This window comes from Gopherus flavomarginatus, chromosome 4 (assembly GCF_025201925.1).
Source record: "Gopherus flavomarginatus isolate rGopFla2 chromosome 4, rGopFla2.mat.asm, whole genome shotgun sequence".
Lineage (NCBI taxonomy): Eukaryota > Metazoa > Chordata > Testudines > Testudinidae > Gopherus > Gopherus flavomarginatus.
Window position 1 is genome coordinate 81755417 of NC_066620.1, and position 17373 is coordinate 81772789.

At 51.4% G+C, this 17373-nt stretch overlaps 1 protein-coding gene across 1 annotated transcript in view; it reads left to right on the forward strand.

Moving 5' to 3' along the window:
- The window catches only part of ARID4B (AT-rich interaction domain 4B), a 194169-nt gene that overhangs the window by 104652 nt on the left and 72144 nt on the right, over window positions 1–17373 (forward strand). The window contains exons 10-11 of the mRNA XM_050951541.1: window positions 8623–8696; window positions 9555–9704. Coding sequence (XP_050807498.1) covers window positions 8623–8696; window positions 9555–9704 — 224 coding nt within the window. The remainder of the gene's footprint in view (window positions 1–8622; window positions 8697–9554; window positions 9705–17373) is intronic.

Here is a 17373-nt window from a genome sequence, read left to right on the forward strand (position 1 = left end):
ATAAGAGTGCTGGCTCATGAAGGAAATATGTGCTCTTAAATGCTTGTGAGGAAAGGAGGGGCTCTGGCAACAGCAATTAATCATTTTTTTCTTTTATGACAGACTCCATTTTTTATTCAAAAACGGTGGGTCCCCTCTGAGCTAATTTATGCCACTTGATTCAGTGTGGCAGAACTCCTTTGCATTTTGCAGAAAGGATGTTGAAATACAGAACATTTTCATTATAGTTCAGTTTTAGTTTCCTTCTTAACTTTAGAACAGTGGTGCACAAACTTTTCCAGTCGCACCCCTCTTTACTATTTACGGAATCTGTCTGGAGCCCCACATTCATTACTGCATGGCCAAGGCTAGTGCTGGTGTTAGGCATAAGCAGAATAAGCAATTGCTTAAGGTCCTGAACAGCTCAAGGGGTCCCCTATATGCTTTTTATTATTATTAAGGCGCCAGTCAGTTATGGAGGTCACGGATTCCATGATTTTATGTGACCTCTTCACCTCAGTCCGCATAGCGGGGCATCAGCTTTAGTCCCAGCTGGTGAGGCTTCAACTTCAGAAAATATATCTGCTTAGGGCCTACAATGGGCTAGCACTGCCTTTGGGCTGGGTGGCCCACTGAGGTGTCAGTGGGTGGAGGTGGCGCTCCCTCCCTGCACCATCTAGGAGGCCCTGGCATGAGCCACCTGGCATCGCTGCTTGCTCCCCTTTCCTCCTGAACATTCCTCCACGCCCCACAGTTTGCGCACCACTAGTCTAGAGTATGATTTCAGCAAATTGCTTGACAGTAAGTAATTCACAGACCTGTGCAGGTCAGTAGAGGAATCCACCTAGCACCATGGAACCCCAGTTCAGATTGGGATCTCTGGATATGACTACAATACCTATTACTAGTATTTTCTTTTTGTATAACTCTGAAATCTTTTTCACACTGATACTATTTTTTGCTAATTATATCAATAATAGTGTGAGGTTTTTGGTGACTTGTTAAATTAACGTTATGCCTTTTCTGAAATGTCCCAAAATATTACTATTGATTATTGTGACACCTGCTATTCAGAGAATGCTTTCCTGAATGTACTAATGAATGGATGCTCATGGTTAAGGCTACGATTTAGTCATGAGTATTTTTAGTAAAAGTCTTGGACAGGTCACGGGCAGTAAACAAAAATTCATGGCCCATGACCTGTCCATGACTTTTACTAAAAATACCCCGAAACTAAACCTTGGAGCGGGGGGCAGCATCACCAGCTGCTGGGGGCCACTCCCAGGGGGACCGATGCTCAGGTGGTCCCTAGAACCAGCTGCCCAGGACCACCCAAGCAGCGTCTGGTGTGGCTGGCTGCGGGGCCACCTGAGCAGCTGGCTGCAAAGCCGCTCCAGCAGTGGACAGTGTGGCTGTCTCTGGGGTCACCTGAGCAGCATCTGCTTGGGCAGCCCCTGAGGTCAGCCACACTGGCTGCTGCAGAAATCACAGAGGTCACAGATACCTGTAGTCACAGAATCCATGACTTCTGCAAACTCTGTGAGAGACATGGAGCCCTACTCATGGTCTGCCAAAATTTTTAAGGCAGTTGGATTTTTTCACCTCAATTTTTTTAATACTGTACAAAACTGTAATAGTCAAAAGGGTATATTATAATTAACTGTCAGCAATATTTAACTTGCTGAAGAAGGTATTGTCTTATTGAAATAAACTTGCATGATAAATGGTAATTTATTGATGCCATCATCCAGATACATTTCTTATGCTCTTTCTGCACATTTAATAGCTCTATGTATTGTTTGATATTATCCCTTTGTAACAGGGGTTATCAAACTATTTTTTTCTTCTCCCCCCCCCCCCGCTTTGAAAATATTTCAGGCTTGTTCTTCTTCGAGTGATTGCTCATATCCATTCCAGGTAGGTGTGCGTGCCCTGCGTGCACGTTTGCCGGAAACTTCTTTACCCTAGCAACTCCAGTGGGCCGGCAGGTCGCCTCCTAGAGTGGCGCCACTATGGCACTTGATATATACCCCTGCCGGCCAGCCCGCTCCTCAGTTCCTTCTTACCGCCGTGTCGGTTACTGGAACTGTGGAGTGCGGCTTGCTGTCCTCCACGTACCTAGCTCTCTTGTACACTGTTCATAGTCGTAGTTGTAAATAGTTTTATAGATAGTTTAAAGTAGTATATTAGTTAGTTGTTTATTGTATATAGTTGTATAACTTGTTCGCGGGTGGCCGTTGCCCTTCCCGGCGCCCGGCGCCGGGCTCATGCCTGGTTCGCCGGGCTTCAAGCAGTGCCCGGCATGCAAGAAGCCGATGCCGACTATCGATCCCCACGACGCGTGCCTCAAGTGCCTGGGGGAATCGCACATCATTGAGAAGTGTCGTATATGCAAGGCCTTTAAGCCTCGCACAAAGAAGGAGAGGGATCAAAGACTCCGCACTCTCCTAATGGAAGCGGCACTGACTCCGGTACCGGCGGCGCAACCGGCCACTTCTACTCCGGCACCGGACCGCGCCGGCACCGGCAAGACTCCCCGTCACCGTCCATCCCCGGCACCGGGAGCAGATCCAAGACCCTCGACGTCTGCAACGCCATCTAGGCAGGCTCGAGTGGAACGCCTGGCACCTACCTTGGCCGTGGCACCACCTGCAGGGCTGCTGTCGACTCCGGGTCCGGAAGGTCTGTCGAGTCCGGCCTCTCCTAGCTCCCCCTTAAGATCAGGGGTTGAGCTGTTAGTCCCATCTACGCCGGAGACCTTTGCCTCGGCACGGGACTTGATAGCGCTCACAGAGCCATCACAGCCTCAAACCATGGCACCCCCGGGACGGGTAACCTCCAGAGGCAAACCGATGCTGAGAGCGCTGTCTCCGGAGTCCAGGCACCGATCGCCCCGGAGACGTGAACGATCGCGCTCTGGGCGCCGCTCGCAGTCCCGGCACTGTTCTCCTCGGCGGTACCGGTCGCACTCGCGGCGCCGATCAGCATCTGCACGGTGCCGGTCTGGCTCCTCTTACCTCCGGCACCGAGACTCTAGAAGCCGTTCACCTCGGCGTTCAGCTCCTCGGTCGACCTCCCGGCACTGAGCCGGTGGTAGGTCCCGATCCCGGTCGACCTCCCGACACCGCATCGGTGGCAGGTCCCGGTCCCCACTGCCATCCCGGCACTGCGCTGAACGAAGATCGCAGTCCCGCTCTTGGCACCGACCTCGAGGCAGATCCCGATCCGGATCCCGACTACCACGCCGTTCCCGGTCCCGATCCCGGCACCGGTACGACTCACGGTATCGATCCTCGGCACCGAGGAGATCGTCGGCGTCGGCATATAGAGAGGTCTATCAAACTGGCTCGGCGCCTCCGTGGCCTTCAAGGGAACCATCCGTGTCCTCTCAGGCAGAGAGCGCCTATGCATTGGGCCAGGACAGACACTCGACCCTGTTTCAGGACCCTCCACCTCAGGAACGAGGGCCTCAACAGTGGGGGTTTTGGACCCCATGGGCCTACCGCCAAGCCCAGGGTCCGCAACATATCACTCCCCACCCTGCGGCGGAACGCAGGCCACCAGAGGCAACGGTGTCTAGACCCCCTCCCTCCCCGGAAGCAGAAGACAGGTCCAGCCACCAGGAGCCGGAGCTCCCTCCAGTGACGGAGGTGCAGCCCCAGACAGAACCCCCCGTGGACGCTCTGTTGCCAGGGGTTTCCTCGTCGTCTTCCCCTGATGAGGCAGTGGCGGGTACCTTGTCCTCCAGCCCTCCCCCTCTGGATCTTAGGGCACACCAGGACCTCCTCCAACGCGTGGCACAGAACCTGGACATTCAAGCAGAGGAGGTCTCTGAAATCGAGGACCCTGTGGTGAGCATCCTCTCCGCCGATGCGCCCACCAGAGTGGCCTTGCCTTTCATCAAGACTATTCAGGCCAACGCCGCTACTATCTGGCAGTCACTGGCCTCCATCCCTCCGACCGCTCGAGGAGTGGAAAGGAAGTACATGGCCCCCTCGAAGGGCTATGAATACTTGCACGTTCATCCGACACCCTGCTCCCTTGTGGTCCAGTCGGTGAACGACAGGGAGCGCCATGGTCAAGAGGCCCCGGCGCCCAAGTCTAAGGAGGCGAGGCGGATGGACCTTCTGGGCCGCAAGGTCTATTCAGCGGGGGCGCTACAGCTCAGGGTCTCGAACCAGTAGGCCCTCCTTAGCCGCTATTCCTTTAACTCTTGGGTGGCGGCGGGAAAATTTGTAGAGCTGTTACCGCAGGACGCCCGTCAGGAATTTACCACCATTCTGGATGAGGGCAAAAAGGTAGCGAGGACCTCTCTACAAGCCTCCTTAGATGCTGCGGACTCGGCCGCTCGGACCCTTGCCTCGGGGCTTACGATGCGCCGCATTTCCTGGCTTCAGGTCTCTGGCCTTCCGTCAGAACTCCAGCATACTATCCGGGACCTCTCCTTCGAAGGCCAGGGCCTGTTTTCTGCTAAGACAGACCCCAGACTAAAGGACCTTAAAGACAATAGGGTCATAATACGGTCTTTGGGGATGCATACGCCTGCGACGCAGCGCAGGCAATTCTGGCAGCAGAACCAACAGCAGCAGCGTCGGCCGTATCCTCAGTTCCGTCTGCGGCAGGACCTCAATAGGCGCCGCGGCAGGAACAACCGACGCAGACAGTCGGGTGGCCAAACGGGGCAAAACCAAGGCTTCGCCAAGGCCCCTCCCGGACCCAAGCCTTCATTTTGAAGGTGCGCCCAAGGGCGCAGTACCAGTTTCCCCTCCGGATCCTTCCCCGCAGTTTTCCAACCGTCTTTCATTTTTCCTCCCGGCGTGGACCCAAATAACATCGGACCGTTGGGTCTTGCGCACTGTGCAGGCCGATTATCGCCTGCAGTTTTCATCGCCCCCCCCCTCCCACCCACCACCCTCGTCCCTCTTCAGGGACCCCTCTCACGAGCAACTCCTCCGTCAGGAGGTACAGACGCTCCTCCTCAAGGGAGCCATAGAGGAGGTTCCAGAGAGCGAGAAGGGCAAGGGGTTTTATTCCCGCTACTTTCTAATCACCAAGTCCAAGGGGGGCCTCAGGCCTATCCTCGACCTGCGGGAACTCAACAAGTATATGGTGAAGTTGAAGTTCCGTATGGTATCCCTTGGAACCATCATCCCATCCCTGGATCCCGGAGACTGGTACGCCGCCGTCGACATGCAGGACGCTTACTTCCATATCGCCATATCCCCCCAGCACAGGCGTTTCCTCCGCTTTGTGGTCGACCGCCAACATTATCAATTTGCGGTCCTCCCGTTTGGCCTCTCTATGGCCCCGAGGGTGTTCACGAAATGCACGGCAGTCGTCATCGCATACCTTCTGCGTGGCCGCATTCACGTGTTCCCCTACCTCGACGCCTGGCTGATCCGGGGCATATTGGATCTGCAGGTCCACGACCACGTCCGCAGGATCAGCAGCCTCTTTGCTGCCCTAGGCCTCGTGATCAACGTGGACAAGTCTACTCTGCTCCCCACGCAGAGGATAGAGTTCATCGGGGCCGTTCTGGACTCTGCCCTAGCCAGGGCCTTGCTACCCTTGCCCAGGTTCCAGTCGCTGTCGGCCATCATTCTGCGCTTGCAGGCGGCCCCGCTGACCTCTCTAAGAACATGTCTGGCCCTCCTGGGACATATGGCGGCCTGTACGTTCGTGACAGCGTATGCCCGACTCCGCATGAGGCCTCTTCAATCTTGGCTCATCACACAGTACCGGCCGGCCAGACATTCGTTGGACACAGTTGTCACTGTTCCCCAAAGGGTACTGGACTCCCTTCGGTGGTGGCTGGACCAGTCCGTAGTCTGTGCAGGGCTCCCGTTCCATCCACCCCAGCCCTCAGCATCCCTGACGACGGATGCCTCAGATCTGGGCTGGGGGGCGCACTGCAGCGCCCGAAGAACTCAGGGCCTGTGGACCCCTCAGGAGCTGGACCTCCACATCAACATACGGGAGTTGAGAGCAGTCCGTCTTGCTTGTCAAGCTTTCGTCCATCACCTTCAAGGTCGTTGTGTTGCGGTGTTCACCGACAACACGACGACCATGTTCTACATCAACAAGCCGGGCGGCACCAGGTCCTCTCCCCTATGTCTCAAGGCGATGCGTCTCTGGGAGTTTTGTATAACCCATCCCGTTCACCTTTCCGCCTCCTATCTCCCAGGAGTACGAAACACTCTAGCGGATCGACTGGGCAGGTCCTTCCGCTCGCACGAGTGGTCCCTCCGCCCAGACGTCGCCCTCTCACTCTTCCAGAGGTGGTGTCTTCCCCGGATGGACCTCTTCGCGTCCACGGAGAACAGGAAATGTCGAACATTCTGCTCCTTTCAGGGTCGGGAGCCCGGGTCTATAGCGGATGCCTTCCTGATCCCATGGGCGACCCACCTGTTTTACGTGTTCCCTCCCTTTCCGCTGATACACAGGGTCCTCCTCAAGGTGTGCAGAGACAGAGCTCGTGTGATTCTGATAGCTCCAGCGTGGGCCAGACAACATTGGTACCCCATGTTGCTGGACCTCTCAGTAGCCAACCCAGTTGCCCTGCCCCTTCATCCAGACCTGATCACCCAGGACCACGGCAGGCTCTGTCACCCGGACCTTCGGTCTCTGCACCTTACGGCATGGCTCCTGCGTTGTTGACCGGCTCCGAGTTACGCTGCTCTACCCCGGTTCGGGAGATTCTCCTGGGCAGTAGAAAGCCTTCCACCAGGGCTACTTACTCGGCTAAGTGGAAGCGTTTCTCCTGTTGGTGTTCGGAGAAAGGTCTTCTCCCTATGGAGATTCCCATCACCACTATTCTGGACTACATCTGGTCCTTCAAGGCCCAGGGTCTGGCGTTATCGTCCCTTCGGGTTCACCTAGCGGCTATCTCCACGTTTTATCCTGGGGGGGACGGACGTTCCGTCTTCTCCCACCCTATGGTGGCGAGATTCCTGAAGGGACTGGAACATCTCTATCCACAGATCCGCCCTCCTGCCCCTTCATGGGATCTCAACCTGGTCCTAACTCGGCTCATGGGTCCTCCATTTGAGCCGTTAGCTACTTGCTCCCTGCTCTGTCTCTCATGGAAGACTGCCTTCCTAGTGGCCATCACCTCAGCTAGACGGGTGTCGGAACTATGGGCCCTCACAGTAGATCCCCCGTATACTGTCTTCCATAAAGACAAGGTGCAGCTGAGACCACACCCCGCCTTTCTTCCCAAGGTGATCTCAGCTTTCCACATGAACCAGGAGATCTTCCTCCCCGTCTTTTTCCCAAAGCCCCATTCGTCCCGCAGGGAGCAACAGCTCCACTCGCTAGATGTCCGTCGGGCGCTAGCGTTTTATGTGGACAGGACCAAACCGTTCCGCAAGTCCCCCCAGTTATTCGTGGCGGTAGCGGACCGGGTCAAGGGACTACCGATTTCCTCGCAGAGGATATCTTCCTGGGTTACCTCCTGTATCAGGACCTGTTATGACCTGGCCCACGTTCTGGTGGGCCGTGTGACTGCTCACTCCACCAGAGCGCAGGCGTCATCGCTGGCTTTCCTTGCCCGCGTGCCGATCCAAGACATTTGTAGGGCAGCGACCTGGTCATCGGTCCACACATTCGCTTCCCATTACGCCCTGGTTCAGCAGTCCAGAGATGATGCGGCCTTTGTCTCTGCAGTGCTCCAGGCTGCGACTTCTCACTCCGACCCCACCGCCTAGGTAAGGCTTGGGATTCACCTACCTGGAATGGATATGAGCAATCACTCGAACAAGAGAAGATGGTTACTCACCTTGTAACTGGTGTTCTTCGAGATGTGTTGCTCATATCCATTCCACACCCGCCCTCCTTCCCCACTGTCGGAGTAGCCGGCAAGAAGGAACTGAGGAGCGGGCGGGGCGGCAGGGGTATATATCAAGTGCCATAGTGGCGCCACTCTAGGGGGCGACCTGCCGGCCCACTGGAGTTGCTAGGGTAAAAAAGTTTCCGGCAAACGTGCACGCGCGGCGCGCACATCTACCTGGAATGGTTATGAGCAACACATCTCGAAGAACACCAGTTACAAGGTGAGTAACCGTCTTTTACCGGACATAGCTTTTGTGGCATCAGTGCACAATCCCTACAGAGCCAAGTAACCATACCATGCCACCCTTACTTCTGTGCCACTGCTGGCAGCATCTGTGCCTTCAGAGCTGGGCAGCCAGCTAGTAGCCACAGCTCTCCAGGTGCCCACCTCTGAAGACAGTGCCACCAGCAGCAGCGCAGAAGTAAGGGTGGCAGTACCATACCATACCATTCCACTCTTACCTCTGTGCTGCTGCAGAGTGATGGTACTGTCTTCAGAGGTAGGCACCTGGCCAGCAGTTGCTGCTGTCCGACCACCGAGCTGTGAAGGGAAAGAAAAAGGTTGAGTCAGGAAAAATCACAGACGCACAGAGATCCACCCGGACAGAGATCAGAGGACCAAAAAAGAGGTCATATCCAGGAAAATCTGACGTATGGTAACCCTTGATCTCACGACCCCGCTGCAATAGCCTTGTGACCGCCTTTGGGTCAGGATCCCCAGTTTGAGAAATACTGGCTTTTAAAAATACGTGATTTTTAAAAAGTAGGCTTTAAATAATTTTTGCCTTGTCAACACTCTTTTAAATTCTCTAGTGCTTCTGTACCAAGAAAAGATGTTCGAGAAATTAGTGAAGCTTCACCAAAGCCTGATGCTTTGTTAAAACAAGGTAAGAATAACCTTTAAATACAAAAAGAGCAATTTTTTTCTTGTTTAATTACAATTAGCTAGTGATATATATCGCACCAAATATATTAAAAAGCATGTTTTTGCATTCTGTAAAATTACAGAAATATGGCTTCCCTGTGATGTTGTCTACAGATGTTTAGAAATGAAAAGTTTCAATAAGTCATCAAGCACAATCTTTAAAAGCATAAAAATTATAATGCATTGATTATAAATGCTGGAACAACAAGCAAAAGGAGTAGTAATGTAGTGGAAACCAACTTCATGGATTTTGCCTGAAATTCAGTCCCATGTGTTGGGCCTTCATAAAGTTGTGCACACATGATAGTCTTGAAAGGGTTGCCTGCACACCTTCTGCATGCTAGAGTGGTGGGCTTTTTGACAAGCTACATGATGTGCTCAACTAATCTTGCAAAATAGATGCTTATATTATTGTTACCTCAATCCTCTTTATTCCCCATTCCTATCGTTCTATTTATCCACCAGTTATGTCTTGTCATTAATTTGAACCTTAAATTCTTTAGGACACGGATGCCTCTTAATTATATGTTTGTACATGGCCTAGCACAGTGAGTGTGTGCCTTTAGGCATCACTTCAGCGTAAATAATAATAACTGTAAATAACTTGGAGTGCCTGATGCAGAGACAAATGAGTATGCATGGCTGAGCACCTCTGCATAAGGATGCAGATAAGGAGTGGCTGTGGAACAACACTGCTAAAGTCCTATGATTTGGGGATGGATTCTCACCCTTCTCTTGCCGTCCCCTAAGCTTTTTTTTTTTTTTTTTTTTAGCAAATTGATCCTTCTTCTAATGCTAATAAATGCTGTTCTTCTTTCAGCCTTTGACCAAGCCCTTGAATTCCGTAAAAGCAGAACTGTTCCCAGTAACTGGAAGACTGAGTTGAAAGAGGAGAGCTCCAGCAGTGAAGCTGAAGAAGAGGAAGAAGATGAAAAAGAAAAAGAGGATAATAGCAGTGAAGAAGAGGCAAGTATAACATTGCAAACTGTGTGGTTTCGACAGGGAGGTTTTACAAATAAAAATGTGATCTAAGAAAGACATGTGTGTTAAAGATACAAGGAGCATGAAAATCTGTGCTGATGAATTCTAAGCAGAGTGCCAATATACAGCTGATGGGAATAGACAAATTAACAACTGTGAATGGACTTAGGAAGCTACCTCTTCACACACACACAATCACAGGACTGAATCAATAGGAGCTAAAGATAGGTGCAGGGCCGGTGTAACCACTAGGCGAACTAGGTGGCTGCCTAAAGTGTCAAGATTTGGGGGCACCAAAAAGCGGTGTCTGGCATCACGGGAGTCAGCTGAGCGGGGCAGGGTAGGGAGTAAGGTCTCCATAACAAACCCGCCCCTGCAGGAAGGGGCGCCACACAGGACAGTCAGTGGAAGCCTGCGGTGGAGCAAGGAGGAGACAGCGGCTGGGCACGGCAACCAGCGTGGCCAAGGGACGGTGCCGTTGGGGCAGTCAGGACCGGTCCTGAGCTCGGATGAGCTTCGCCCTCCAACGCACTGCACCTGGGGCCGAGCGCAGCCGCCTCCTGGGGCGAGGGAAAGTGAAACTAAACCCTGGAGCATGAGGGAGGGAAAAGGGCTGATGCAGGTATCATTTCCAATGTGCAGAGCCGGCCCTGATCCCCAGGGAGATCCTGCCCTGCTCCCTGGGAGAGCCCGGCTCTGCCCTCCATGCCCCTGGGTCCCCCCTGGAGGGCGAAGTTCTCAGATCCTGGGAATGTTTAGAGACCATGCGAGCTGGGAGCATTCTCCGCCTCCTCCTTGCTCATAGGTTCTCCCAGGCCAGAGGACCGTTGTGATCATCTCCTCTGACCCCCTTAATATTCTAATGAACAATGCCACATTATGCAGTATTCATTTTTGAAAGTTTATAATAAGCGATGCTCCGGGGGGGAGGAGGGACACAAGTTGGAAGTTTCGCCTCGGGTGCAAAATATCCTTGCACTGGCCCTGGATAGGTGAAAGACTAAATCCAAAGACTGATCCTAGCTTCAGATAGAGCCCTCACTGCACCTGAAGTAGCAATATGTAAGGGCCAAGAGCTATATTGTTGGGGTAGGGCAGGGTGGTGCAAGGGTGAGATGGGAATGAGAGACGTGCTGCCATGTGTATCTTACTGTTACCCGAAAAAAGACCAGAACGTGCCCCTGACTAATATACGTTCCTGACTACAGCATGCCTGCAAGCTAATTGTAGAGACTGAATGTCTCCTAGCTGTGGTTAAAAATATATATTTATTGTACCTATATTTATTGCAACAAAAATGATTAGGGGAATGGCTTTCATATGAGGAGCGATTAATAAGACTTGGACTTTTCAGCTTGGAAAAGAGACAACTGGAGGGGATATGGTAGAGGTTTATAAAATTATGACTGGTGTGGAGAAGTAAATAAGAAAGTGTTATTTACTCCTCATAACACAAGACTAGGGATCACCAAATGAAATGAATAGGCAGCAGGTTTAAAACAAACAAAAGGATATATTTTTTCACACAATGCACACACAACCTGTGGAACTCCTTGCCAGAGGATGTTCAAAAAAGAACTAGATGAGTTCATGGAGGATAGGTCCATCAATGGCTATTAGCCAAGATGGGCAGGGATGGTGTCCCTAGCCTCTGTTTTCCAGAAGCTAGAAATGAGTGACAGGATGGATCACTTAATGATTACCTGTTCTGTTCATTCCCTCTGGGGGCACCTCACATTGGCCACTTTCAGAGGACAGGATACTGGGCTAGATAGACCTTTGATCTGACCCCAGTATGGCTGTTCTTATGTTCTTACCTGACTTTCTGCTATCAACTTCCCCAAACCTAGGTTCCACTAGTTTGTGGTGGTGAAACGTGAGGGATGAATTTGTCCTAATACTTCTTTAATCTTTCAAATAATTACAAAAAATGTTTAAGTTGTTGTATCTCTCCTCTTTCCTCTCTGGTGATAGAATTGGTTCACTAGATGTTATCTCTTTGCCTACCCTGACAAAAAGAAGCAGAAGAACTTTCAGGCAAGGCGCCAGCCCACCCACTCCTCTTCCACCTCTGTCTTTTCTCCTTTGTTTTGAAAGTATGGAGTGCAGTCCTGTTCCTTTTCTCCCAGTCTCCAGTCCAGAAATAAGACAAGAGAAAAGATGAGTCAAAGGAAAGAACTCTGCTTTACAGCTGGCTATGAGGCTGTGTGTTTGGAGGGGTCTGATTCCTTTATTTCCTCTGTACTTTCTTTTGGTGCTCAGATTCTGGCTCTGTCCAGAGCACCCCTCCTTTATCCAGGGACTGGGAGCTGTTTCTCTTGACTCAGTTATTCATCCCTGCAATGCTGACTGCAATGTAGCAGCCTAATGCTCCCATCCCTGGGTGGAGCTGTAGACACGGAGTTGAACTTTCTGGGTCCTAAACAACTACTGTATTCTGTGTCTCAATCCATCTTCCCTGGTTGGGGCTTTTCAGGAGGCTACAGGTGTGTGAGGTTGGAATTCTGCCATCTCTCCAGACTTACTTAGTCATATGGTGCCCTCCTATGATCCTTTCAGGGTTTGCCAACTGCAAGAATGTTTCTGTCTGTTGTTATTACCTACTCATGCTAGCAGAAAGTGTAATGCTCACTTCTCCTGGAAGGGCCACTTGGGAGGCCATAAGTGAGGAGAATCTGAGCTCTTAAGTACTTCTGTTTTTAAGGGCTTGGCCTTTAGAGCCTTTGCCTTTGGGAGGTAGCTACAGCTCCTTTTGCCAGCCTTGCCTTTGCTGGTGTAGTATGAGCTGTTGTTCCTTCCCCGTCCAAGCTCCCTAAATGCCTTGGTGAACAAGCCTGGCTCTTAACATCTTCAAATCTAATGGGATTTTCTATGGTTGTTCTGAAATTGCTTCTCTGCTGTCCCTGGCATCTACTGGGCTGGAAGTTTACTAAGTAATGGCTAGAGCTTTCTTTTTTTGAGTGGCAGCAATATGATCCGGCCCTGTTTTTCTCCTGTCTCCTCTTTCCATTTCAGTTGTTATGTTCCGTGGGTTTCCTGCATGGGAGGCCTTTCTCCTCAGACGAAATATATGAGAGAGAACTCTTGGAACTATACAGTCTTTCCCCTCCAGATTACTCTAGTTCATCCCGGGCCGTGAAGATTTTCATTGGTTCTTCTTCGAGTGATTGCTCCTGTATATTCCACAATAGGTGTGCGTGCTCGCCACGTGCACCGGTGCCGGAAGTTTTTCCTTTAACAGTACCTGTACTGGGGGGGGCACCGTGGCAACCCCTGGAGTGGCACCTGTATATTGCGCTATAAGGGGAGCCGCAGGCTCCCCCCACCTTCAGTTCCTTCTTGCCGCCAGTGAAGGTAGTTGGAACTTCTGTGCTCCAGTTTTGCTGCAGCCCTTCTTCTTGACCTTAGTGGTCTCCCTCCTGTGGTGGTCCTGCCTGAGCAATATGTTGCAAGGGGTTCCCTTCGGGGAGGCCATCCCATCCATGGACCTGATGTCCGATGTTTCAGACTTGGGCTGCGGAGCCCACACGGGGAAGGTGCAAACCCAGGGACATGTTCAGCCCTGAACTTGCCCCTTCACATAAACATCAAAGAGCTCAGGGCAGTTCAGTTGGCATGCGTGGCGTTCCTCATGCACCTCCGCAGAAGGTGGTCAGAGTCCTCACGGACAACACGGCCGCCATGTAGTATATCAACAGGCAAGGCAGGACTCGCTCCCTTGCCCTCTGCCAATAAGCCCTGAACCTATGGGAGTTTTGTATAGCCCACGATATCTCCCTGAGGGCAGCTCACCTCCCGGGCATATGCAATATGCAAGCGGACTGCCTCAGCAGGGTCTTCTCCCCCCCAGTACGAGTGGGCGCTCCACTCGGAGGTCGCTCACTGGCCCTTCCAAGAGTGGGGAGCTCCCCAGATCGACCTATTGCAACCCATCAGAACCGATGTTGCCCCCAGTTCCCCTCCAGGGGAGGGGAAGGTATGATCTCTGATGCATTCCTCCTGAGTTGGTCAGGCCAGCTCCTCTACGCCTTTCCCCCATTTCCCCCCATCGCCAAAGTCCTTCAGAAGGTGAAAATGAACAAAGCGAAGGTCATTCTCATAGTCCCGGCATGGGCCCGCCGGCACTGGTACGGGCCCCTCCTACGACTCTTGGCGGCCCCCCCAACGAAGCTGCTGCACCACCTGGACCTCCTGTCTGAGGACGGGAGACGCCTCTTCCATGCCAATCTAGCCATGCTCCATCTGACAGCATGGCTGCTCCGTGGCTGAATGAGGAGGAGAGTAGGTGTTCGGAGCAGGTAAGGCGAGCCCTCCTGGAAAGCAGGAAGCCATCCATGCTTCGGACGTACGTGGCGAAGTGGTCCAGGTTTGCCAGGTGGGTGAGTGAGCGGGGAATGTCCCCTTCTGCTGTACCTCTACAGTTTTATCCTGGACTACCTCCTATCCCTTAGGGCCCAGGGACTGGTACCTACCTCAGTCAGAGTGCACCTGACGGCCATATCGGCTTTTCACCGGCCGGTGCAAGGCCACTCGGTCTCCTCCCACTCGATGACCTCCCAGTTCCTGAAGGGCCTTGACCGCTCGTTCCTATATGCCAGGCCCCCCATGCCACAATGGGACCTCAACCTGGTCTTGTCCCATCTCACGGGACCCCCCTTCGAGCCCCTGGCTCCGTGTTCCTGGTTGCACCTGTCCTGGAAGGTGGCCTTCCTGGTGGCGATCACGTCGGCCAGACGTGTCTCAGAGCTCAGGGCCTTAACCTCAGAACCCACCATATGGTTTTCCATAAGGATAAAGTCCAGCTCCGCCCACAACCAACGTTCCTCCCGAAGGTGTTTTCCGCCTTCCATATGGAGCAGAGCATCTTCCTTCCCGTGCTCTGTCCGAAGCCCCATTCCTCCAATGAGGATCGCCACCTTCACACACTAGATGTGCGCAGGGTGTTGGCTTTTTACCTGGATCGGACTAAGCTGTTCTGGAAATCCTCTCAACTCTTTATTGCCTCGGCCAAGCGGGCTAAGGGGCAACCCATCTCCACGCAGCAGCTTTCCCGCTGGATCACATCATGCATACACATGTGTTATGATTTGGTAGGGGTTCCCCTGCCACCTACCGTTAGGGCACACTTTACGGGGGCTCAGGCCTCATCAGCTACCTATGTCGCCGATGTCCCCATCCAGGACATTTGTAGGGCGGCCATGTGGGCCTCAGTTCACAAATTTACTTCGCATTACGCAGTTGTCTCCCAGTCTAGGGATGATGCTGGGTTTGGCAGGGCGGTGCTTTGTCCCAAACCATTGTGAACTCCTACCCACCTCTAACAGATACTGCTTGGAATCATCTGCTGTGGAATACACAGGAGCAGTCACTCGAAGAAGAAAGGACAGTTACCTGTTCCATAACTGGCATTCTTTGAGATGTGTTGCTCCTGTCTATTCCACACCCCGTCCTCTTTCCTCTCTGTCGGAGTTGTCCGGCAAGAAGGAACCGAGGGCGGGGAGAGCCCACGGCTCCCCATATAGCGTGATATACAGGCGCCACTCCAGGGGTCGCCGCGGTGCTCCTCCAGTACGGGTACTGCTAAGGGAAAAACTTCCGGCACTGGTACACGTGGCGAGCACGCATACCTACTGTGGAATAGACAGGAGCAACGCATCTCGAAGAGCACCAGTTACGGAACAAATAACTGTCCTTTCCCTTATTACTACACATAGGCCTCTCTAACTGCAGTGCAAGTCATGGGTAGGAACAGTTTTTTTATTTCCATCATCTTCATTTCATACTTCGATACCATGGTGATAAGTGCCATAGAAATCTGAGAGATTAGGTTCTTTCCTGCTCTTTTTTTTTTTTAAGGCTCCTTTCCGTCCAGTGTCCCCCTCCAAATGGGGCTCTGCCTCCTACTCTCTTCTCCTTTACTAGTATGATGGGAATGGGAGGACTAAATCTAGCTTCAGCCAAATATGGAGGTGTGGACCAGGATCCACTTTGAGTTATAATAAAATATATACAATATGAGTGTTAGCAGCAAGCTGCTTGCTTCCTCAAGTTAGAAACAAGCTATTTTGCTGACTCCTTTAACCTTCATAATGCTGACAGGTACACTGGTATTCCCAAAGTGAACACCGATGAGATTATCTAATGTTGCAATAGGCTGAGATGGCAGAATATTGAAGGTTATAAGTCTGCATCTAACAATCTCCCAGGATGCCTTGGCATCAGAGTACAGCCAGTTTGGTTCTTCATGAGATTCTCAGAATAGCAGGGATCATTAACTCACTTCAGTCCCCCTGCAAAATCCACTGGGTCTGCACACTCTGAGAATGTACAAACACTCTTTTGTAGATCTTGACATATCAAATTTTAATTCTGTCCCATTAGCACATTGTCCTAGAATCTAGCAGGGAATTTAATTACAGCAAGGGATACCTACTTGCAGTTTTGGTACCTGGTATAACAAGTATCTGCACTGTGCTTCAGGAATAGTATCTTAGGGTATGTCTACACTTCAGTTTGACACCCACAGCTGGCCCATGCCCGCTGACTGGAGCTCATGGGGCTCAGACTAAGGAGCTGTTTGATTGTGGTGTAGATGTTCGAGTTAATGTGGAGCCCGGGCTCTAAGACCCCATGAAGTGGGAAGATCCCAGAGCTGGGGCGGAAGCCCAAACTCAAATGTCTACACTGCAATTAAACAACCATCTAGCCCAAGCCCCACAAGCCTGAGTCAGCTGGCAGTGTCAAATTGCAGTGTAAGATACCCATAGGGTCCACAGGGGATGGCAGCAGCACCCACAGCACTCTGCTCAGTATCTACAGCACCTCTGGTTTTTGGCTCTCTTCTTGAAACCCTAGATTTCCTGGGAACATCTGGTCAGTGCATTCCTCCCTGACCCATTTGGTTCTATGTAGTCACCCTCTAGTGACAAGCATTTTCTTGGTTGTGAGCCATTTGCCAAATCTAACTTTTTTCCTTCTCTTCTGACTCAGATTACTTCAGGGAAGGAAATCTCCTGAATTTCCACAATATCTGAGACTTTTGGTCTAGATAGAATACAGTCCTTCTCATTTTGCAAAATATCCCTGGCTGTTATTTTGTTCCTTCTTTTCACATGCAAGAGAAAGTATTTATTTCAGTCAGACCCAGCACAACCTCCCTTATTTCATCTTGATGTCAAGAAGGATCTCTAGCTATGTCAGTGATCACATGAGTAGTTTGGTATGGGAATTTCTTTTCTCTCACTGTATACTAAAGATTCTTAATCTTTAGGCTGCTGTCAGCAACTTGGGCTGACCCTTCACCCACATGACCTGCTAAATTACTATATGGCCCTCTTGTACGCAAGTTTTTGTTATTAGTTAATGTTAAATGGAGAATATGCCAACACATCAGAAGCATGTTTTCCTCTTGACTTCCACTGTGTATCCTGTTAGTGTATTTGTTATAGGATGAGGGGGAGGACACGTACAACAAGAGAAAACTCCTTACTGGTAATTCTGTTAATTGTAGCCTTTGCCAGTCCTGCTTTCATTCCCCCACCTGTTGAGGCTATTCAGTGAGGAGTTGTCTTTTTTATTTATATCATATTCTTAGTAATTGTATTCAAATTTTGTAAGTTTCTCAACCGAGGTCTGGTGTATCTGCACACGTCTTGATG